At 51.3% G+C, this 23904-nt stretch overlaps 1 protein-coding gene across 4 annotated transcripts in view; it reads right to left on the bottom strand.

The window, feature by feature from the left end:
* The window catches only part of CPNE5 (copine 5), a gene marked incomplete at both ends in the record, with an annotated part of 89748 nt that overhangs the window by 59108 nt on the left and 6736 nt on the right, over positions 1 to 23904 (bottom strand). For 3 of the 4 annotated variants that reach the window (XM_082663582.1, XM_082663583.1, XM_082663584.1), the window contains 2 exons: positions 13908 to 13954; positions 15968 to 16008. In XM_082663582.1, coding sequence (XP_082519708.1) covers positions 13908 to 13954; positions 15968 to 16008 — 88 coding nt within the window. Of the gene's footprint in view, positions 1 to 13850; positions 13955 to 15967; positions 16009 to 23904 lie in introns of all 4 variants that reach the window. The other variant, XM_082663581.1, reaches the window with a different exon arrangement.

Raw genomic sequence — 23904 nt, 5'->3', positions numbered from 1 at the left:
AGAATGGCCAGAGGTCTGGGCATCAGGCAGGAGGGCATGGGTTGTGCAGAGGGGCACAGAAGTCCCATGCCAGGTCCACCACCGTCTTGGGTCTGGAAATTTCTCTCAGGTTCTCTCACGGGAGGGGTCCAGGATCCTGTGGCCATCTCTTCCTTAGAGAGTAAGGAAAACGAGGCCCAGAGAAAGCATGGGGCTTACCTAAAGGCACACGGAGTGAACCATGACTTCTGTGGCCTGGTGGCCTCCCAGACCATTTCCTGTTTTGTCAAGGCCTCTAGGTGAGGAAGGGCAGAGGGGGAGATGGGGGGCCTGAGGCTCCAATGGCCTTCCCAGTGCTCAGGCCTGGACAGAGAAGGTTCCTGTTCTGGCCCCAGACACCAGCAGTGGCCTGTGAAATTTTATCAAGCTTTATAATAAAAGACTTCCTGCCAAAAAGCTTAGTTCCTAATTAGCCATTGTTTCCGATAATCTGTTAAATTGTCCCAGCTCCTGGGGGAGTGGCCCTTTTACCAATAAGCCTGGCTGCCAACCTGCCGGCAAAACACTCTCCACTGGCTTGTGCTTCTGGTCCTGCCTGTCACAATAGCACCTGTCCCCCAGCACACCCCAAAATGTCTATGGTTCCTATCAAATGGCATCATGACATCTGACATGATAGCATCAGTGGTTCCTTCCTTATACACCATCAGTGAAATGATAGCATCGGTGGTTTCTCACTTAAGGGCTTCTTACAGGAAGAGCCATTATTGAGCATTCTCTACGTGCCAGCCCCTTTACATGAGTTAACTCCTTTAATCCTCACAGCAGGCTTTTGAGCCTAAGCATTTGCCTAAGCGCCCCAGCTGGGAAGGTGGTGGCCTGGATTTGGACCCAGTTACCTTGACTTCAGAGCCCGCGCTCTCAACAGTTCAGCTGCAGCTATGAAGTGTGCCTGGACACTAACGCCAAGGAATAAATAGATTTATCAGCTACCAAGGGACCTGGCCTAGATCCTCGGGGTTTACTAGAAAGGCAGACTCCTTTCTTTAAAGGGAATCTTAGGCTCCTGTCTAATGTATCACACAGAACTAACAAACACCTCTGGCTGAATGGGGGAAGGGGTGGCAGGAGCCACACACAGATTCACAGTTGGACCCTGAGGCACCACATCAAACCCTGGAGCCAGAAAAGCCCATTTTGAAAGTCAGTGGCCTGGGCAGATGAAAGGAGCCTGGACTCAGACTCAAGACCACATCACACCCCGGCTCTGCCACTTGCTAGCAGTCACTGGACGAAGCAAGGACCCCTCCATCCAATTGCTTCCTCATCTGGGATGTGGTGAGGGCAAGGCAGATCACACGGTGCTGCTGAGGTGGAGACTGCATGGGCAGTAGGAATGTCAGTCATCCTCCTATTGAGGATCAGCAGGACGGGGGACAGAGCCGCCTCATAGCTTTGTCTGACTGTATTGCATAATAATACTATTTAAAGTATTGAGCACAACAAGGCACTGAGGTGATTCTGTCATTACGTCCCATCACAGCCCAGTGAGCAGGCATCAGGGTCCCAGGGTCCCATTTTGCTGATGAAAAAAACTAGGATTGAGAGAGGTTATGGGGAGTGGAAAAGACAGGATCTGAAGGGACATTGTAAGCAGGTTCTAAAGCCCTAACCTTAAAACTGGGAAAAGGTACCTGTGGACTCACCTGGTCCCTGAAGTAAGGCCTTGGTCCTAGACTGCCTGCTCCTGATGACAGGGAGTCAAGGCCCTGGAAATGCAGCTGTGTGACAAGAGCAAAAACCACTAAAGGCTGCCCAAGGGACCCAAGGCTCAAGAGGGACCTTTCTTTGCAGAGGCAGACTCCTCTCTGCAAAAAGGGGAGAGTCGGAAAGCCAACCCCATGCTGGCCTGGGAATCCACCTCCTAGCGAGGCTTGCCTCCTGCTTTGGGCTTTAGTAACAATAACAGTCCATTCATTACTTTAAATCTCTTGATAAAGGTCTACATTTTATGACGGGGGCCAGGTCCTGTTCTGGTCATCAGGGATCCCAACTGGGCTCACAGCCTAGTGGGTGGAAGGTCATTTCATTTCACACTTAAACTCTTGGCCATTGGATCAAGCGGATCCCCACTGCCCTTGCCCACCCCATCTCATCCCAGGAGCTCCACAAACACTGCAAATTGTCTTCCTGCGGCTGCCCTTTCCCCTACAATCTGCTCTGCACACAGGGGACAGAGTTATCTTTCTGAAACATAAACAGGCTACATCACTCCCCTGCTCAAAACCCTCAAATAGCTTCTCATCACACTTAGAGCAGTGTCTGAACTCCTACATGGCCTACAAAGCCCTGCAGGATCTGCCCGTGCAACCTCTGTGACCATACGGCCCACTGTCTTTATTATTCACACCACTCAAACTGTACCAGTCTTTCTTTTGGTCCTTTGACGAAAAGAGCTTGTTCCCACCTTGGGGCCTCTGCACTCGCTGTTCCCTCTGCCTGGAACCTCCCCACCACCAGATTAATGCATGGCACCACTTGGGGCTCAACTCGCATCACCAGCCCTTCAGCAGGGCCTCCCCTGATGCCCCTTTAACTAAGGCAGCTCCCTTTTCCCAGGTCACTGTCTCATCACACTGTCTTATCTTTTTCTCAGCACTGATCAACCAGTACCTGAAATTATCCAATTTCTTTGCTGACTACACTAAGCCTCTCCAGAGCATGGACTCTGCCTGTCTTGTTCTCCACTGTATGCCTGGATCAGTGTATGTCATATAGTAAGTGCTCAATAAATGCCAGTTCCCTGACTACTGATTCTGGAAACCGTGATAAAATCTAAGACCACATACTCCCAACAGGGCTCCCAGGGGGGCGCCGCCCTCCCCTCTGGAGCTGATCTCTAACCTCCCTCCAGCACACACTGGGCTGCAGTTGGACTAAGTCACAGCCAGCTAGCTCATGGACACGCAGGCCATTCCCACCCCCAGGTTTTGCTCATGTCGGGTCCCATTCCTGGAATGCCCTTTCCTCCTCCCACCATCCTTCAAGTCCAAAGTATGGTGTTGTCTCCCCCTGGAAGCCTCCCTAGCCCTCTTGATCTCTCCCTGCTGTGAAGTGCTGAGAATTCATGTCTAAACTACTTGGGAGGCTCTTGGACTAGTTGTGCTCTGAAACTTGGGGCCTCAGAGAGGATCTGTTCCAACACCCTCAACAAGATGAATAAATGAGGCTTTTAAATCCTTCTATAGGGCTTCCCTTGTGGTGCAGTGGTTAAGAATCCGTCTGCCAATGCAGGGGACACGGGTTCGAGCCCTGGTCCAGGAAGATCCCACATGTCGCGGAGCAACTAATCCCATGCGCCACAACTACTGAGCCTGTGTTCTAGAGCCCATGAGCCACAACTACCGAGCCCACGTGCTGCAGCTACTGAAGCCTGCGAGCCTAGAGCCCATGGTCCGCAACAAGAGAACCCACCGCTCGCCGCAACTAGAGAAAGCCTGCATGCAGCAACAAAGACCCAACACAGCCAAAAAATAAAAATAAATAAAATAAAATTTAAAAGATAAATAAATAAATCCTTCTATATATGTGTCTGTTCTCCCCAGCTCCCTGTAAGGTCTCTGAGGGCAGGGACCTCCCTGCTACAGCTTTGCACCCTGGAGGATACCACAGTGTCTTACCTAAGTTACTTCCCTTCTCTTGGCCTCCACACTGCTATTTATAGAATGGGCTACCTGAGATAAAGTATATAAACTGCCTGGTACATTGCCCGGCACCATCAGTGATCTATTAACAAGAGCTATCTTTTACCAAGTGCCTACCTGGCTCCTCCAACTTATCCTATGTTACCTCAAATCCTTAGATAATCCAGAAGGTAAGTATTGTTAGTTGTCCATATTACATGTGAGGAATCTGAGGCTCAGAGGGGATAAGTGTCTAGGCCACACAGCTCTAAGTACCAGGGTCCTGAAACAAACCCAGGTTTGTCTGACTCTTAAAAGTGCTCAGGATCCCACCCCTCCTCCGTGGTCTGGGCATAATCTGTACCTGCCTGCAAAGTTGTTATAAGGATTAGGGATGATGAGTATGAGATGCTGGACACATGGCAGGCACTCAGTAAAGGATGCCTGTTGTCACACAGATTTTCCATACATCTTGGTTGATTCTTTGAGTAGCTTAAATAATCAGAGTTCTCAGGGAGCAATCATGGCTGCTGGGACAGAGGTGTCTGGGGAGCTCAGAGACAGCTTAAGGTGGATCAGAGCTGGCTAAAGAAAAGGGCATGGTGGAGTATTTCCTCTGGAGGAATAGAGTGAGGGTGGGCAGTACACCAGACTGGGGGCTATGAGTGTTTGGATGCAGGGAGAGGGACAGAGCTAAGAAGAGCTTCTTCCCTAAGATAGCGGGTAACAGGCCCTGAGGTAGGGAGGGAAAAGCCTGGAGTCAAACAGCTTGGGTTTTGTTCTACTGTCTGTAACACATTATTTTAGATTATTTTTTAATGAGTTTCATCCATCTTATGAGTGGGAGTTACATTTGAAAGACCCTAATTAGGAGGCCTCACCTCTAATACGTTATCTCCTGGGTACTGGAGAGCCCTATTAACAGAGGGATGTTAGCAATGATTTTTCACAACCAACAGGAAGGGGTAGTGAGACACCTGGATGGTTAGGACTGCTGTACAAGCACTTAAGCACTTGCACAAGCAGGGAGTGAGAATCTGCAGAGACGTGACCTCACGCCTTGGGAGTGGGCCTGGGCTTCTGATACCCCTGGGTTCTCCCACAGATGGAGCCTGCTGTGGCCTGATCCTTACCAACCCTGGAACATCATCCCTTGGCCGACTTTCAGAAGCCTTTCAGGCAAGAGGCAGGCCCAGGGACCTCTCTGAGCTTGTAAGGACAGGTGTGTGACTAGCGGCCACTTACTAATATTAGATTAGAGTCTAACCTTAACTGTTAGACCATATGAAATTGCCAAAATTTTCAAATTGCAGATTCATACGGTTCAATCTAACTCACAGGTGCGTGAGGCAGAAATCAGCCTGAGACCTGCTTTCACGGTTGTGTAGGCCCTGGCGTCGAGGTTGAGCGGAAGCAGAGATGTGCCTGTATCCACTCCTGACTGTGGGAGGCTGCAGGTCTCTGCCCCAAAGACCTGGCAGCTGTGGTTAGGTGGCTTCATAACAGATTGAGTCCCAGCCCCACACTGATGAACTGCATGGCCTTATACAAGCCACTTCAGCTTTTCCCGTCTCAGTTCCTACCTGTGATCTGGGCCAATCACATCTCCTCACAGTTGGCTGCAGCATTAGGGATGCGCCAGCAGAGCACACAGCAAGGGCTGAATCCATGGTAGTTCCTGGCTTATGGCCATGCTTAGGGTAGTCCAAATGGGAGAGGCTCTAACACCAGGCTAAGAAGTTGATGTTTTGTCTTAGAGCCTTGAGAAATGGGTGAATTCCTGAGCTGTCATTTGGACAGCCACAGGAAAAAGCCCTCTTCTGTTCAGGAGGAGCTAAAAAGGAGACTTTGGGGATGAGCCTGGGGGTGACCTTTGGGGCCAGAGCCAGGGAGGATAGTCGGGGTCTGATAGGGGGCAGGAGGCAGACAGGCCACCACCAGAGAGGCAGAGTTTTGTGGGCAGACTGAGAGGAGATACCCAGGATAAACACCAGCAGGGGACAAAGGCGCCACAGAGTCTGGGAGTGGGTCTCCTGCACCATCCGCAGCCACCATCCTCGTGGCCAGTATGTCATGCTACAATGCTCTGGGCACGACACAGGGATGACATCCCTGTGTCCGGCCTTTCCTGAAAGAGCCCCTTCTGATGAGGGACTCCTCACACACATGGTTGGGATGCTTCCCTTCAAGTCCCTCTCCCCCTGGAAGCCCTCACTCCTTGGAGCGAATCAGGTCCTACAGCCCCAGGCTGAGGAGGGAACTCGGGTTTCCCAGGAAGCTTGAGTATTTGAGAATGTTGGCTGTTGCTCCTGGGTTCCTGGTGCGGGCAGGGTTGGTTTAGTTCCCAGGGTCTCCAAGTGTGGTCATTCCCCCTGTGAAGGGCGCCCAGGGGCCCGAGCTGGGCAATGGCACACTGCAGTTGATATTTCCAGGCATTTCACAAGCATTATCTTAGTTAGTCCTTCCAAGAAGCTCTCCTAACCCCATTTTACAGATGAGTAAGATGAGACTTGGAGAAGATAAATACCTCACCCAGGTCACGTGGTAAATCTCAGAGCTGGGATGGGCATCAAGTTCAGGGCGTCATCTGACAAGGTATTTGACTGTTATTCATGACGTCCTTAGGGACCAGACGCAGAAATACGAGATGGGTTATAACAAAGTTATGCAGATCCTAGGTGGCTGAACAGCACTCCCCAAAGGTCAACTAGGTAACTGAGATCAATCTGGGAAAAGGTTTCTAGTGGAGGACCACAGCACTCCATCCCGTTCAACCCCTATCACTCGCGTGGACAATGACTGCCCCTGACCCAGGACCAGGAGGCACAACCATAATTCAACATGATCTTCACAGACCATAACAACAGACTGAATCTGCCAAATGACATGTAACAGAGATAAATGTAAAATTTCACATTTAGATTCAAAAACTCAATTGCCAAATCTGAGCTGGAGGAATTCTGTTTGGATAGCAGCTTGTTTGAGGAGGATACAGGAGCCCCCAAACTCAATATGAAGTAAGTCGAAGGCACCTGACAAAAAGGCCAGTGGAATTCTAGGTAATGTCGATAGATATATAACCCTTGGAAACAAACACACAGAATGCATGATTGTCTAGTCCAAGCCCCTGTGAGGAGGGAGCCAGCCCACGATGCTCTGAGCTGGAGAAGGGAATGGTGCAGGACACACACTTTGGGAAGAACATTGACAAATGGATGTGTGTTCCAGGGAGTGTGCCCAGATTAGCAAAGGGACAAGAGACAGTTATATAAAGAGGAACTCTTGATAGAAATGGTCACATTCTAGGTCTGCCCCAAAGCGTACTAACAGGGCCATGTGAGCTGTCCTCAAACATTGAAAGAATATGTGGGGGACTTCCCTGGTGGCACAGTGATTAAGAATCTGCCTGCCAATGCAGGGGACACAGGTTTGAGCCCTGGTCTGGGAAGATCCCACATGCCGCAGAGCAACTAAGCCTGTGAGCCACAACTACTGAGCCTGCGCTCTAGAGCCCGCGAGCCACAACTACTGAGCCTGCATGCCACAACTACTGAAGCCCACGCACCTAGAGCCTGTGCTCCACAACAAGAGAAGCTGCTGCAATGAGAAGCCCGTGCACTGCAACGAAGAGTAGCCCCTGCTTGCTGCAATTAGAAAAAGCCCTCGCACAGCAACGAAGACCCAACACAGCCAAAAATAAATAAATTAAAGAAATAAATTTTTTTTAAAAAATAAAGAATATGTGAATGAGAAAATCAACTTACTTGCACATCTAAGGAGTGTGGAATTAGGAACGAGTGGAATTATGCCCTTTATGTATAACTCTATTATAGTTCTGACGTCATGTTCTAGAAACTACTTTCACATTAACCACTCTGTGCTTCAGTTTCCTGTTTTGTTAAATGAGGCCAATAATAATAATAACAGTAATAATGCTGCTGCTACCTCCTTCACAGGTTTGTTGTGAGGATCAAATGAGTTACTACAGTAAATGCTTTTTAGAACAGTGCCTGGTACATCACTGTTAGATATGTTTGCTATTAGCATTACTATTGCAGTTATTGTTGTTTTTGTTACCTCCCTGAATTGAAAGTGAGCTCTGGCTGTAGATAGTGTCTGGTCACCCTTTGTGTCCCCAGCATTCATCTCCCAGCACACAGTAAGTTGAGCCAAATTTATGTGGAGGCTCATGTCAAGATGCTCCGAGGAAGATCATCCCGAATATTCAGAGATGAACTGTCATTCCCAGCTGGTGTTAAGATGTTCAGCAGGCTGAGGTTGCTCAAAAATAGACTGAGCGCTCAGGCAGGGACATGTGGGCGTGGCGGCTGGGGCCACATGCTCTGCAGGTGGTGTGGGTTGATCAGCGGGACACCCTAAGATTCCATGATACCCATCTCCTCCTTTCTGAAGGGCCCTCAGCCTGGACAGCCACCTGGCAAGGGAGGGGCAGGGATCACCTCTACACTTTTCTTTTTTTTTCTTTTTTCTTTTTTTTGGCTGTGGGGCTTGTGGGATCTTATTTCCCCAACCGGGGATTGAACCCTCACCCTCGTCAATGAAATCATGGAGTCCTAACCACTGGACTGCCAAGGAATTCCCAATGTGAAATTCATTATTATTATTATTATTTGCTGCACCCCTACACTTTTCAAATGGGGAACCAAGCACAGCTCCCTCTTCCTAGTGACAGAGTTTCTGGGACTCCTCCTACCTGGCCATCCTGCCTCTCCTGGGACATGCAGAAGGGCTTAGTAAGCCTTGATGCAAATAGTGGTCGATTTCCTGGGCTAAAATTACATCTTGAGTCAATTTTCACAAAGTGCAGTGACAGATTTAGGTGATGGGAAGACGGAGCTTTCTCAGAAGGCATTACAATGACCCAAACGGTTAAAATCAGCTGAAACCAGGCAGCCAGGGGCTGCGAGAGCAGCTTTCATCCTTCTGTGGTCTTATGCAAACATGGGAGACCCTGCCTAGGGAAACTGCTGTGCTTGCACTTGACTCCCTCCGGCCATGGAATGAGTATCTCTTGGCCAAGATTCCACTAACAGAGAGACTTTTTGCAATGAACTAGCAGGTGGAGCCATGGGAATGGGTTCATGTTTACTAGGAAAAACAGGTTTCCATCCCAGGGACAGTTCCATAGAGATGGATCTGGATTATTCTTTAAACTCTCCCTTCCTGATACTTTCCTCTGCAGGTCACACAAAGAATCAGGCAAAGTAGGGCCTTGATATGTTTGAGGGTATCTTTCCTCCTACAGAAATAGCTTGAAGCCTGTGTCCCAGGGGTAGCCCATGCAACAGAGCTCTGCCACCGTCACCCCTGAAGGCTGGGCATGGCGCTGACGGTCTCTTGTAAATGGGGTCAGTCTCCTCTCTGACATTCTGACCCTATGACCCCAGCAGTCCTCAGCCTGAGAGTCAGGAGCTCCCTTCAGCTGCCTCTCCCTGTATCTTACCAGCCTCACACCCTGAACACCAGCCTCACTCATCTGCTCACCCTCTGTTTTGGATGGTCTCCGTTGGCCCTCTGGATCTACTTCCAGCCATTCCCCACCCTGCTCTATGCCCGGGATCCAGTGTGGACTGGATCAACAGCCGCCCCCCACTCTAAGTCTTCCAGTGGGGTTCCACCAATGGGAGGTGAAGGCAGGAGAGCAGAGGGTGGGGAGAGAGTGAGGTTGCCCAGGCTGACCATGTCCCTCCACTGAGGGCCCCTGCTCCTGTAGACAAGCTCCCTTGGGGTTCCAGGAACCACCCCCACCCCTCACCTCCTCAGGCCTGGAGTAGTCCCACTGTCCCCAGCCCCTGTGATTCACCAGCCCATGTTGGTTTCCCTGAACCCCACCCACTCCTTTATAATTAGCCCTGTATTATATCTCCCAACTCTGCAGGACCTGGACTGGCCTGCTTACTCCAGCCACCTCCATGCCTTTGCTTTCACCACCATCTTTTTTTTTACAAATTTACTTATCTATTTATTTATCTATCTATTTATTTATTTAGGCTGCGTTGGGTCTTTGTTGCTGTGTGCGGGCTTTCTCTAGTTGCAGCAAGCGGGGGCTACTCTTCGCTGCGGTGCGCAGGCTTCTCATTGCAGTGGCTTCTCTTGTTGCGGAGCACAGGTTCTAGGCACACGGGCTTCAGTAGTTGTGGCACGTGGGCTCAGTAGTTGTGGCTTGCGGGCTCTAGAGCACAAGCTCAGTAATTGTGGCACACGGGCTTAGTGGCTCCACGGCATGTGGGAATCTTCTCAGACCAGGGCTCAAACCCACGTCCCCTGAATTGGCAGGTGGATTCTTAACCACTGCGCCACCAGGGAAGCCCTCACCACCATCTTTGATGCTGGGCCCTTGTGTATGCCCCCCGGCTTCACTGAAACCCAGATCGACTCAGCTCCTCCAAGTGGACGCTGCCACTGCACTGGGGTCCAGCACCCTGATTCCAACACATGAGGCCAATCCTGCTCCTCTATAGGATGAGGAGGGTGAACCAGCTGAGCCCTGAAGTTCCTTCCAACCCACATTCTCCTCTGCTCCACATCATGCATCCCTTAGCCAGATGGCTGGTGTTGAGGTTCAAATTCCACTGAAAAATCCAAATGACATTCTGGCTGTAATTTTCTCTCCTCTGAACTCCCATTCTATTCTCATCAATACCTCTCATCACATCCTCTGTTAGCATCATTCATGCATGGGAATCTCCCCTTCTAGGCTGCAAACTCCCTAGTTCCAGCTTGCGCTTTTGGTGAAACACTTTTCTTTCGGCTTATCTCCCTCTTCCCCCCGCCCCATCTCAAGAATGCTTACTGTTGTAAATATTGACTGAAGTGGGGGAGAGACCAGTAAGGCCCGAACACTCTGGATGATGTTGTACGATGATATTTACCAGACAATGACTACACAGCAGGTATGTTATATCCATCATCTTGCTTTGCCCTCACCACAGGCCTACAAGGTAGGCGTTACCCCCGTATTACATATGTGGAAACACAGAGGTTAAAAGCAACTTGTTCCAGGGGACTTCCCCGGTGGTCCAGTGGTAAAGAATCCGTCTTCCAATGCAGAGGACGTGGGTTCGAGCCCTGGTCTGGGAAGGAAGATCCCACATGCCCTGGGGCAACAAAGCCCACACACCACAACTACTGAGTTCACGCACCTCAACGAGAGAGCCCACGTGCCGCAAACTACAGAGCCCACTTGCTCTGGAGCCCACACGCCACAGCAAAGAACCCACACACCGCAACAAGAGATCCTGCATGTCTCAATGAAGATCCCAAGTGCCACAACTAAGACCCTATGCAGCCAAAAAATAAAGAAATAAAGAAAAATAAATAAATAAACACTGTGATTAAAAAAAACAGGGACTCCCCTGGTGGCTCAGTGGTTAAGAATCCGCCTGCCAATGCAGGGGACACGGGTTCGAGCCCTGGTCCAGGAAGATCCCACATGATGTGGAGCAACTAAGCCCACGCACCACAACTACAGAGCCTGCATGCCACAACTACTGAAGCCCACGTGTCTAGAGCCCATGCTCCACAGCAAGAGAAGCCACGGCAATGAGAAGCCCACACACCGCAACAAAGAGCAGCCCCCGCTCACCGCAACTAGAGAAAGCCTGTGCGCAGCAGTGAAGACCCAACACAGTCAAAAATAAATAAATTAATTAATTAATGGGAAAAAAATAAATTAATTTAAAAAAAAAGTAACTTGTTCCAGAAAGGGCTGGAGCCAGAAGTGAAAGCACAGGTGTATCTGATTCCAAGGCCTATCACCCATTCCTCTGCTCCACCCTGCAGTGTGTGTGATAACAAGATGCAACATGGGGATTTCCCTGGCAGTCCAGTGGTTAAGACTCTGCACTTCCACTGCAGTGGGCATGGGTTCAATCTCTGGTTGGGGAACTCAGATCCCGCATGCCGCAAGGCATAACCAAAAAAAAAAAAAAAGATGCAACGTGGGCCCTGACCCAAATGAGACAAGTCTCATTACAGGATGTAATTAAGGGTTCATGGAGCAGCACCCTTCTGAAGAGCCCTTCCAGACTTTCCTGAATGAATCACCGAGACGTTAGGACATTACTGTTCTCTATGAAGCTCGGCCAAAAGGTCTCAAAAGTAATTAGTTCCTTTAAGCTAAACATTTCCCCAGCAATCTGGTTTACACTTTAATTGGCTTAGAGTATTGGAGAGGGAGAAAAAGTCAACTTTAGCCCAGCCCCTGCGGAAATATTTCCCACACATTTTATGGATAAAATTCATTCCCTTTGGCCGCTTGCTTCTGCCAAGCCTGAGGGAGGGCAGATCAGGGAGCAGGGCAGGTGATGCTCCAGTCAGTCCACCAACGAGGAAGGGGAGGTTCGTTTCTGAAGTCTGAGTTACTGAAGCTTTACTGGTCGTTCTCATTCTCATCAAGTCACCTGGGACCACCGCCCCTGTGGGCTCTTGGCTTTGGTCATCTCACGCACCACTCCTCTTCCTTCCCTTTCCGCAGGCCCTGGGGTCTGGACCTGTGTCCTTCTGCTCTTTGGAGCTGCCTCTGTTCCATTAGTCATTGGTACTTCCCTCTCTCAGTGGAGACACCAAGCTGAGTCTCTATCCAGAGCCCCTGGGCCTCCCTCCCAGGTCTGGGTAGAGAAGGGCATGGATAGGGCTGCCAAGGTCAAATTCCCTCTCGTCCCATCCTTGGGCCTCTTCTGATCACCAGGAGGAATGAGCACAGCTATGAAGGTCACGGGAAACTCCCTTCAGCTCTGAGTCCAGTAAATTCACCCCCACCTCCTCAACCCTGGAAGAAAACATTCTTCACCTCCCAGACTTTGACCTCATCCTTGCTTGGCCAGATCCTCTTCTCTAAGAGTAAGGAGGTCTGCTCCTTCTTTGTTCAGACAGGAGCCAGGGGCTGCAAGGACCCTCCCCCTTGACCAGTTCCCCCTTTTATTCTCTGCACCTGAAAACCAGCTGGCACAGTAGGTCTAAGGGAAGAAGGAAGCAGAGACGGGAATGAGACAACAGCTGCCACATCCTTGCCAGCCTCTGTCACCTGGCTCCTTTTCCTAATCCAGTCATTCCTTCAACAGCCATTTATTAACACCTACTGTGTGCTGGGCATCTTTCCAGGTGCTCAAAATGTAAGAGTTAATGACAGATGAAAATCCTTGCCCTCATGGAGCTGACACATGACAAACAAGATAAATAAGTAAACCAGAGTACCGTTTATGGCTTATGGTGAAAAGTGATAAGGAGGCAAAACTAAGCAGGAAAGGGTGGAGAGGCTGAAATGTTAGATGGGGTAGCCAAGGGAAGACCTTGATAGGGTGATGTCTGAGCCAAGATCTGAGGGAACTGTGGAGGGGCCACGTGAACATCTGGGGAAAGAGCATTCCAGGAAGAAGGAACAGCAAGTACAAAGGTCCTGAGGCAGGAAGAGGCAGGTGTGGCTGGAGTGGAGTGATGGAGGGGATGAGCAGGAGGGAATGGGTCAGTCAGGTAAAGGAAGTCAGATCCTGTAGGGCCTGTTGGGTCACCACAGAGACTTTAGTTTTGCAAGATGGGAGCTACCGGATGGTTCTGAACAGAGGAGGGACAGAATTTGACTTGGGTTTTAATAGGATTCCCCTGGCTTTTGGGTGGGGAATAGACTGAAGGTATCTAGCAGCCACCCGCTAAAAGTGTCTGTGATTCTTAAGAGCGAGCACTTCAAGTCTGCCCTCTCCTTAAACACCCTATCACAAGGGGCAAAAGGCCTCTGGTGGGGACAATGGAATTGAGACAAGGCTGGAAAAGCGGGCCATCCTGAGGTATGGCAGAGCTTGGAAGTCAGACTAAGCAGCTGAGACTTGAGTCAAAGAAGAGGGGAGTCACCAAACGTTTCTGAGCAGGAGAATCAGCTAACTAAAGCCACACTCACTCACATGAGTCAAAAACCACGGGAAGGCTGCTCTGGCTGAGACATGGTGCTAGAGGCTGTACCCATGTCTCTGGTCATGATCTTGGTGGGCCTGGACTCCCTGTCTCCCCCCTCAGACTGGGGCTCCCTGAGGACAGGAACTTTCTCTCCACCTTTAGTCTCTTCTTGCATCAGCAAGGACAACACTCTGCACGCCTTACTATCCTTCACGGGGGTTTAGATGCTCAAGTTGGAAACACATCAGGTGGGATGACTGCAGAGTTAGATGAACAGACAGACAGACAATCAGGAACAGGCTGATGTTTCCACGGTGGGAGAGGGGCTGTACCTACCTCCCGCCACTGCTTGTTCTCCATCCCTTGAGTATACATGACGCATACTGTGAGGAGAGGAGAGAAAAAAGGGTTAACAGCCCAGGCCAAGAGGAAGGTGCGGGCCCCAGATGCGGAGGGCCCTGGAGGGTCAGGCGCCTTAGGACACTACGGCCTGGGTAGCAGTGTTGGGTCTGGGTGGGGTCGGCTTGGAGGAGGGGGCCCAGAACATAGGTGTGTCTGGGAGGGGCACCCTTTGGGAGGAGGGCCGGGGTCACTCACATCTAGGCTAGAGCAAGTGTAAAGTGTGAGGCAGGTAGACAGGTGTGCATGACGGAGGACTGAGTGGCAGAGGTGTGGCAGGAGAGAGCATCTGAAACCCGCTTGTCCCTTTAGAGCCCAAGGTGGCCTCATGGGGCCTATTATTATCATCAGCCCCACTTCCCTGATGGGGAAACTGAGGATCAGAGGAGGCCAATGAGTTGTCTGAGGTCATATACTTGAGCAGCATTGCTTAGGGCTAGAACCCTGGGCTCCAAAATCAGTGCTCATCCCCCTAGGCCACAGATATTTGGGGATCTTAAATGCACTGGTTTCCCTGGGGCTGAGACCTTCTGAGCCCTCCCTGCCCACTTGGTTGCGTTGAGGCTTCACAAGTACGGGGGCTGGGAAGGGTCAGACCTCCAAGTTTTCTTTCTCCAGACAGTATCTGTGAAACATTAGATAGCCTTGATGTACTGGGAACGATGCCTAGTACATAGTGAGCACTCAGTACAGGCTCCTGTGTTGGCTACTGTAGTAGTCATAATACCGTTGTAGCAAAGGAAACTATAAACAAAACAAAAAGACAGCCTACATACAGACTGGGAGAAAAGATTTGCAAATGATGCGACCAACAGGGCTTAATTTCCAAATATACAAACAGCTCATACAGCTCAATAACAGAAAAAGCAAACAACTCAATCAAAAAATGGGCAGAAGACCTAAATAGACATTTCTCCAGAGAAGACATACAGATGGTCAATAGACACATGAAAAGAGGCTCAACATCGCTAATTATTAGAGAAATGCAAATCAAAACTACAATGAGGTATCACCTCACACCAGTCAGAATGGCCATCATCAAAAAGTCTACAAAGAAGAAATGCTGGAGAGGGTGTGGAGGAAAGGGAATACTTCTACACTGTTGGTGGGAATGTAAATTGGTGCAGCCAATATGGAAAACAATATGGAGGTGCCTTAAAAAACTAAAAATAGGGCTTCCCTGGTGGCTCAGTGGTTGGGGGTCTGCCTGCCGATGCAGGGGATGCGGGTTCGTGCCCCGGTCCGGGAGGGTCCCGCATGCCGCGGAGCGGTTGGGCTCGTGAGCCATGTCTGCTGGGCCTGCACGTCCAGAGCCTGTGCTCCGTGGCGGGAGAGGCCACGGCAGTGAGAAGCCCGCATACGGCAAAAAAAAAAACAAAAAACAAAACCCAAAAAACTAAAAATAGAGCTACCATACGATCCAGCAATCCCACTCCTGGGCATACATCTGGAGAAAACTCTAATTTGAAAAGATACATGCACCCCAATGTTCATAGCAGCACTAGTTACAATAGCCAAGGCATGGAAGCAACCTAAATGTCCATGGACAGATGAATGGATAAAGAAGATGTGGTACACATATATGGTGGAATATTAGCCACAAAAAGAATGAAATAATGCCATTTGCAGCAACATGGATGGACCTAGAGATTATCATACTAAGTGAAGTAAGTCAGACAGAGAAAGAGAACTATCATATGATATCATTTATGTGTAGAATCTAAAAAGTGATACAAATGAACTTATTTACAAAGCAGAAATAGACTCACAGATATAGAAAACAAACTTATGGTTACCAAAGGGGAAAGGTAGGGGGGAGGGATAAATTAGAAGTTTGGAATTAATACTATATATAAAATAGTTAAACAACAAGGTCCTACTGTATAGCACAGGGAAGTATATTCAATATCTTGGAATAAACTATCATGGAAAAGAAAAAAATAAAACAATGCCGTTGCTGTTGTTGTTACTGTTATTACTGTCAGTGCAGGACTTACATGGGTCAGACTTGGAGAACATGTCTTTGTCCAAAAGGTTCCTGAAAGAGGGGGAGAGAGCAGGAGTTAGCACAGCCCAAGGATCTCAGGGGATTCAGGCTGTTACTGAGATCCAGAGGCTGCCTCGGGCCTGGCTTCAGGCAAATGGGAAGCAGGAGGCTCCTTCAGCACAGTTTATTAGGGGTCATTGGAGCTGGCTGGGCCCCAGAGGTTCCTCAGCTCAGCTCCTAGGGTGTGTGGTGCTTCCTGCTTCTCACCCCCTGCCACCAACACACACTCCTGTGGACCCTGGTGCCCTGGATCCCACAGCCCCTTGCTCTTGGGCCAAAACACAATCTGCCCAATGTTGTAGAAATTGTTCTAGAAATTCTCCTTTTACCACTTCTCTGTCTCTGAAAAAATAAAGTGAAATCAAGCCACTAATGTACCATTCTCTCAGGGCTCTACTTACAGCCAGTTTATTCAATCATCTCACCTGTGCCAGTGGATTAATGAATGATACCTCCCAGGGGATGCAGACTCATTTGAACAGGGTCCTTTTGTGGTCAAGGCCAGAGCTAACACATGGTCCTAACAATTAGATGTGAACTCATGCAGCAAGATGACTGGGAATTCCCTGGTGGTCCAGTGGTTAGGGCTCCGCGCTCTTATTCCCAGAGTCCCAGGTTCAATCCCTGGTTGGGGAACTAAGATTTTGCAAGCCACACAGCGTGGCCAAAAAAACAAACAAACAAAAAATGATGGACACAATGTTTGGAGGCAGAGAGCTCTCACAACAGGAGCGGAGCCCCTCCTTCCCTGCCTCTGTGCAATCGTGGCTCCTACTCACTGAACCCCAGGCACTGCGCTAAGCGTTCTGCAAATATTAGCTCCCAATTCTCACTCTGTCCTGCAAGATCAGTACTGGGTAAGCATTATCCCATCTCACAGATGGGAGATCATAGGGAGATCAGGCAAGGGCATCTCCTGCACATCTGGTGTCCCTCACTCCACAGTGACCCACTGCTGTCAGGAAGCAACATGGCTCAAAGAAAACTTGGTCTCTGGCTGGGAAGTGACTTAACCTCTCTGAGTCTGTTTCCTCATCTGTACAATAGAGAGAAGAGTGCCAGCTCTGAAGGTTGCTGATGCTCGGCCCTACCCCTTCAGCCCTCCTAGTTCCTGTACACACCCACAGTTTCCTCCTACTTCTCTTCCAAGGGCTTTCTCGGGGAGGCAGGGCTGCAAATACCAGGAAGTTTACACTCCCCACGGCAGCCAGTGACGGGCAGGAGTTGGAGGATAAATGCCCTGTCCCCCCCGGGACAGCTCTGAGCTGTGCTTCACACAGCCTCCCAGAGGTGCCCACCGGGAGACCCACTCATTGAAGACCCTTGTTGACTCGAGCAAGGGCTTTATTTGCTGAAGGGGCTTCCTGTGAGCCCTCCCACCTGTTGGAGCTACTGACTCCTTCATACACTGTCCTAAGGTCAAGCTCTGCCCTTGCCAACCATCTTACCCATGTCCCACTTGCCTCCCAGATGTCCCCGGGGGTCTTCTCGTCCCCTCCTCCACTCCCCTACTCCCCCACGGGGCCCGATGTCCCTTGCACCCTTTCCCCAGAGAGGAGAAACACTAGGCTATGTGGCTTCCTGCCAGCCAACTCCAAATATCAGAGCTGGATGGGCCCCTCAGGATCATCTGTTCCACCTTCTCCTTGAGGAGGGGGAAACTGAGGTCCAGGGAGGGGCAGGGAGTAGCCATGCTGCACAAGCAGTGGCAAAGCCAGAAAGGTCTAGAAGGAGACCTCACCCTAAGTCACCATCACTGAAGCCATCAGCAGTGACAGCCTGTCTGGACAACTTGACCCACAGTCAACCCCACCACCCATGCTCCCCACTCTGAGGTGGGAGCCAAAGACCAACCAACAGACAGATAGATGCAACAGCAGCCTGGTGCCAGGATACGGCATCCTCTGCTACCCGGGGAGGTCCCAGATGGTGCTCATCAATCATACCAGCTCTGGTCCCCGACCAGATTCCCATCCTCTGCTCCAGTCTCTTCATTCAGGGTCCTCTCCCCAGAGGCAGCTACCCTGCTAGCCCTCTATGACCCAAAGGCACAGGACCCTTCTGCTGGCCTCCATCACCCCTCTCTCAGACCTGCTCCCAGCGGCTGTCCCTTTGGAAACCTTCTGATAAACCTCCCAGCCCACTGCCGTGAGCATCAGATGAAATGATACACAGGCAGCTCTGAAAAGTAGGCAGCAGGAGCTACAGGTAAGATACCAATTTGATATATGCTCATCCACACCGAGATGGGCTGACCTGGACCTGGGCTGACCCTCCCCTCCTGTAGTGTGCTAGGATTCGGGGCAGGAGTGTCTGTCTTGATTTAAACAAAGGACAAAATGCCTAAATTCCAAAGATGCCTCTACAGTGGTGGAACTTGAGATGCGGTGAGGAGCTGGAAAGTAATACAGAGGGTTGGGGGATGGAGGAAGAGGGGGCGGGGTGAGGGGGACTCCTACTAAAGCAAGTGCTGAAGTTTATCTTTGAATTCTGTAATGAAATTCTATAATTACATAAAATTCTAGAATGTTCAATCTGGAAGGAACCTCAGAGGTCACCTTTTCTAATTCCTTTATAAATCAGGAGTGTGAGACTCGGAGAGAAGGCAATTGACTTCTCCAAGGTCTGTGCCTCCTCCAAGTTTAGTTCTGGAACTCAGGTTCAGTCATGTCTAAGCTAGTGAGAAAGAGAGTGAGACCGTGTGTGTGTGTGTGTGTGTGTGTGTGTGTAAGAGAGAGAGAGAGAGAGAGAGAAAGAGAAAGAGAGAGGGAGAGATTGACAGAAAGAGAGAGAGATACAGATATGGGGTCTTATCTTGAAAGAGAAGCAGATGGGACCTGCCTGGGCGAGAGGCACACAGCTGGACTAAGAAATAGAACCCAGCCACCTAGCTTCGGTGGCTCCCTGCCCAGTGACCCTCCGGACTCTCACTGAGCCACGTGGCATGGGTCATCCTGGCTATGGCACCTGAAGATAATGCAAACCCTCTTCCCCCTACTCTGCTGAGATCATCCTTACCATCCTTCCAGAACCATTCCTGTTCATTCTCCTCAATTCTGCCTTCCTTGGACAGACACTGACCAACAACCATTTCCTCTGAGCTCTCTCTGGCCTGTACTGTGCCATCCTTTGACTTATAGGACCCGTTACCATACTCAGCACACCCTGGACTGCAAAATCAGGGGTGCCTCTGTCTCTCACACGGGGCAGGGTCCCCAACTCTGCTCCAGGCCAGCCTAGCACCTGACTCAGAGCAGGGTCCTGGCAAATTGGATGGATGAAGGAAAACCAAAAGGAATGGCCAATGGGTGAGCAAGCCCCTTGTCTCCCAACATGGTCATGCTCAGGGCCGGCCCCTATACTTCCTCTTAGCTGTAGAGCCTAATGGTTAAGTATATGGACTGCAGTCAGATAAGCTGGGTTCACATCCCACCTCTGGACAAGTTACTTGCCTTCCTGTGCCTCAGTTTCCCCACCTGTAAAGTGGAGTTAGAACACAGTTCCTCCCTTAGGACTGCTGTGGAGCACTTGGACAGAGTGAGGCGCATCACACAGGTGAGTCTTCCTCATCGGCCGGGTGCTGAGCGGAGCGGTCATTCTCCTGGTGGGTGCTCAGGCTCACGTGGTGACAATGGAGAGACGGGACAGGTGACACAAGCCACTTCTCCTTACAGGTCCCAGGAAGCCCATCCCATCACATACACTCCCAGTGCCCTGTTGGGTTGATCCACTGAGGACTCCAAGGCTCAGAGATGGTGAGTGACTTGCCCACAGGCACAGAGCCAGTAAGAAGCCAAGGGGTAAAAAACCAGGTCTTCCAACGCAAAGCAGGGCTCAAACCGCAAGGACACAGAGAGACCAGACCATAAGTGCTTTTCTCCACTATCTTTCTTTGGAGAGCTCAAAGAGACTTTTTTCCAACAGGCAAATGTATTTTTCCCCCAAAAAAAGCATAAAATTCTTCAGATGTCCTAGTGACAGCCTAAAGCTTGGCTTCTTTTGTTCCTTAAATCAAGATCAGGGAGCAGAGCAAAATGCTCTTTTCCTCACTGCTCTCCCCCCCAAAATCATTTCAAAAACGGTTGCAGGAAGAACGACCATGCACTGGGCGTTGAGAAGACCCCAGCAAAGACAGAAAGCACTGGAAAGGCTGAAGTGAGAACTCCTGCCTGGTGCTAAAGGACAGGGCCTGAGGGTGACACCTTCGCAATGAGAAGCTTACAAGAGTCAGAATACAAGCTGGGGCTCTCCAGTCAGAAACAGGAAGAGATGCAGCCCTCCGCTCAGGGAATCTTGTCAGAGGAAAAACAGCAATGCCATCAGGGAGCTGCAGCCTGAGGGGAGACCCAGCCTTGTCCTCAGGTAGCCCCGGTCTGAGGTGAGAGGCGGCCCCGCCCCCGGGGAGCCCCGGTCTGAGGGGAGAACAGCCCTGTCCTCAGCGAGCCCTAGTCTGAGGGGAGACACAGCCCTGTCCTCAGGGCGCCCCCGGTCTGAGGGGAAACACGGCCCCGCCCTCAGGGGGCCCCAGTCTGAGGGGAGTCACAGCCCCGTCCTCGGGAAGCCCCGGTCTGAGGGGAGACACAGCCCCGCCCCCGGGGAGCCCCGGTCTGAGGGGAGAACAGCCCTGTCCTCAGCGAGCCCTAGTTTGAGGGGAGACACAGCCCCGTCCTCAGGTAGCCCTGGTCTGAGGGGAGACACAGCCCCGCCCCCGGGGAGCCCCGGTCTGAGGGGAGAACAGCCCTGTCCTCAGGGAGCCCTAGTCTGAGGGGAGACACAGCCCTGTCCTCGGGAAGCCCCGGTCTGAGGGGAGACACAGCCCCGCCCCCGGGGAGCCCCGGTCTGAGGGGAGACACAGCCCCGCCCCCGGGGAGCCCCGGTCTGAGGGGAGAACAGCCCTGTCCTCAGCGAGCCCTAGTCTGAGGGGAGACACAGCCCCGTCCTCAGGTAGCCCCGGTCTGACGGGAGACGCAGCCCCGCCCCCGGGGGCCCCAGTCTGAGGGGAGACACAGCCCCGCCCCCGGGGAGCCCCGGTCTGAGGGGAGAACAGCCCTGTCTTCAGCGAGCCCTAGTCTGAGGGGAGACACAGCCCTGTCCTCAGGGAGCCCCGGTCTGAGGGGAGACACAGCCCCGTCCTCGGGAAGCCCCGGTCTGAGGGGAGACACAGCCTCGCCCCCGGGGAGCCCCGGTCTGAGGGGAGACGCAGCCCTGCCCCCGGGAGCCCCAGTCTGAGGGGAGACACAGCCCCGCCCCCGGGGAGCCCCGGTCTGAGGGGAGACACAGCCCCGTCCTCGGGTAGCCCCGGTCTGAGGGGAGACACAGCCTCGCCCCCGGGGAGCCCCGGTCTGAGGGGAGACGCAGCCCTGCCCCCGGGAGCCCCGGTCTGAGGGGAGACACAGCCCCGCCCCCGGGGAGCCCCGGTTTGAGGGGAGACACAGCCCCGTCCTCGGGAAGCCCCGGTCTGAGGGGAGACACAGCCCCGTCCTCGGGTAGCCCCGGTCTGAGAGGAGACGCAGTCCTGCCTCAGGGAGTCCCACTTTGAGGGGAGACACAGCCTGACCCTTATGGAGCCCCAGTCTGTGAAAACACAATCCTACCCTCAGGGAGCCTCAGTCTGAGAGGGAGAAAACAGCCTTGCCTTTAGGAGGCCTACTCTGAGGGGGAATACAGCCCTCCCTTCAGGGAGCAAAAGTCTGAGGGGAGACACAGCCCTGCCCTCAGGGCGTCCCAGTCTGAGAAGAGACACAGCCGTGCCTCAGGAAGTCCGAGCGGGGAGACACAGTCCCTCCTGTGCTAAATTACTCAGTGAACTGATTATCACACATTCAGGTCGTCTCTAAACGAAGCCCATACACGCTCCGTGGATTTACTAGCAAATGACTCTGGCTATAGAATAAAAGGAAACACACCAAGAACACTCATCTCAGCTTTTCCTGGACTGGCGGTCCCTAGAGGTCCATGGATCCCCCTGAAACTATAAGCAAAATGTGGCATATTGGTCCATATGGATGCATTCTTTTTTTTGCAGAATTTTCATCATATTCCCAAAGAGCTTCCTGAGGTTCAAAGGCTAAGGAAATATGGGGGTTTTTCGTTTGTTTGTTTTGGGTTTTTTTTTTAATTAATTTATTTATTTTTGGCTGCGTCGGGTCTTAGTTGCGGTGCACGGGCTTCTCTGTAGTTGTGGTGCACAGACTCAGAGCGTGAGGGCTCTTCGTTGTGATGCGTGGGCTCTCTAGTTATGGTGTGCGGGCTCAGTAGTTGTGGCGCAAAGGATTAGTTGCCCCGGGGCATGTGGGATCTTAGTTCTCCGACCAGGGATGGAACCCGCGTCCCCTGAATTAGAAGGTGGATTCTTAACCGCTGGACCACCAGGGAAGTCCCCAAAAATATGGTTTAACTTCTTTGCAACAAGCCTCCCTAAGCATCCCTCCAACCTCTGACAAAAAGTTGGTGGTGATGAGCACATTGCTTGGATCTTCAATGCTGGGTCCAAAACCCAGCTCTACCCCTTAGCTGTATGACCTCACTTAGCCTCTCTATGCATCAGTATCCCCATCTGTAAGGTGGGAGTAATAACAGTCCCTCTCTCCTACAGGTTTTCTGAGAATTAATGGAGTTCATATATGCAAAACAGAACAGTGTCTGGCACATACTAACTTGCATTTAAGTGTCTGGCATACAATAAATGCTCACAAAAGCCCTGTGGAGAATAAGGTGGCTTCTAGGGAATCCCCATGTTCTCCCCTCCCTGCTCCCTACTGCTGGGCTTGATCAGGACCTCGAGCACCTTCATGTCCTCGCCCATCAGGGTCCACCTCTCTGTTGTATAGCCTTCATTGAGGAGAGCAGACTGGGGACAGGTAAACCACTATCAGGGAGAAACAGGAATCCTGAAGAGGCTGGAGAGACCCCGAAGCTTGAGGGGCCCTCCAGATGCACCCTATTTCTCCATGGAGCACTTTAACACCAAACATCTGGTTAACCCCAAGCAGGCAAAGAGGGTGGGAGGGGGCCACATTAACCGTGGATATAATCGGCACCAAATCCTTTGTTGTGTACTTAACCTATGACACCCTGTTCACCCTACGTATCAATGCTGGGAGGTAGACATTGCCTCATTGTACAGGCAAGACAGCTGGGGCTGAGGTGTGCCAGGGTCACCCAGCTTGCCAGGAGCACCAAAACTGAACTCTGAAGTCGGAGACCATTCAGAGGTGCCTGCATTACTAAAATCCAGGGTCTCCCAAATCCCCACCAGCAGCGCCCCTCACATCCTCACTCTCCCATTTCCTACCCCCAGCTTCATCAGGGGTGCTCTCAAAGGAACAGCTGAAGAGGACTGGAGGGCTTCCCATCTCTCCCTGCCCTGCTCCCTGTCCTAACAGGCAGAAGTAATCCCAGGAAAGGAGAGGGACCTTGGCATCCAGCCCCTGGCACTCGCCCATCTCCCCTTTCAAATCCTGTTCCTCACTCCCGTGCACTGTCTCCCTGCCAGGCAACCTCAGCAAGGTCTAAAAGGCAATTTTCACGTGGCTTAAAGAGCTCTCCTTCCTGGAGCTATTTGCAGTTTTGTTATTATTAATTATTGTAATAACTGTCCCTCTTAAGCTACGTGACCGAGGAAAAACAGCCTGAGCTCTGGCCTCAGATCCATTCAAACTAGAATCTCCACACAGCCACATGGTAATTCTGTGACCTTGCACAAGCTACTTAACCTCAGTTTCCTCATCTGTGCACGCAGTCACATACCTGCCTTGTGCAGTTGTGAAGCCAATAGCTTACAACAGAAATGTAGGAAGTGTGCTTGATTTTTCTTTCCCTCACGCCCACCCCCCATCCCATTCATCAAGTCTTAAAATTTCTCCTACTGGGAGCACTAGGCTAGGC

This window comes from Grampus griseus (genome assembly GCF_964374135.1).
Source record: "Grampus griseus genome assembly, chromosome: 10".
Lineage (NCBI taxonomy): Eukaryota > Metazoa > Chordata > Mammalia > Artiodactyla > Delphinidae > Grampus > Grampus griseus.
The sequence above is the reverse complement of the archived record's forward strand: the minus strand, read 5'-3'. Positions and strand labels throughout refer to the sequence as shown.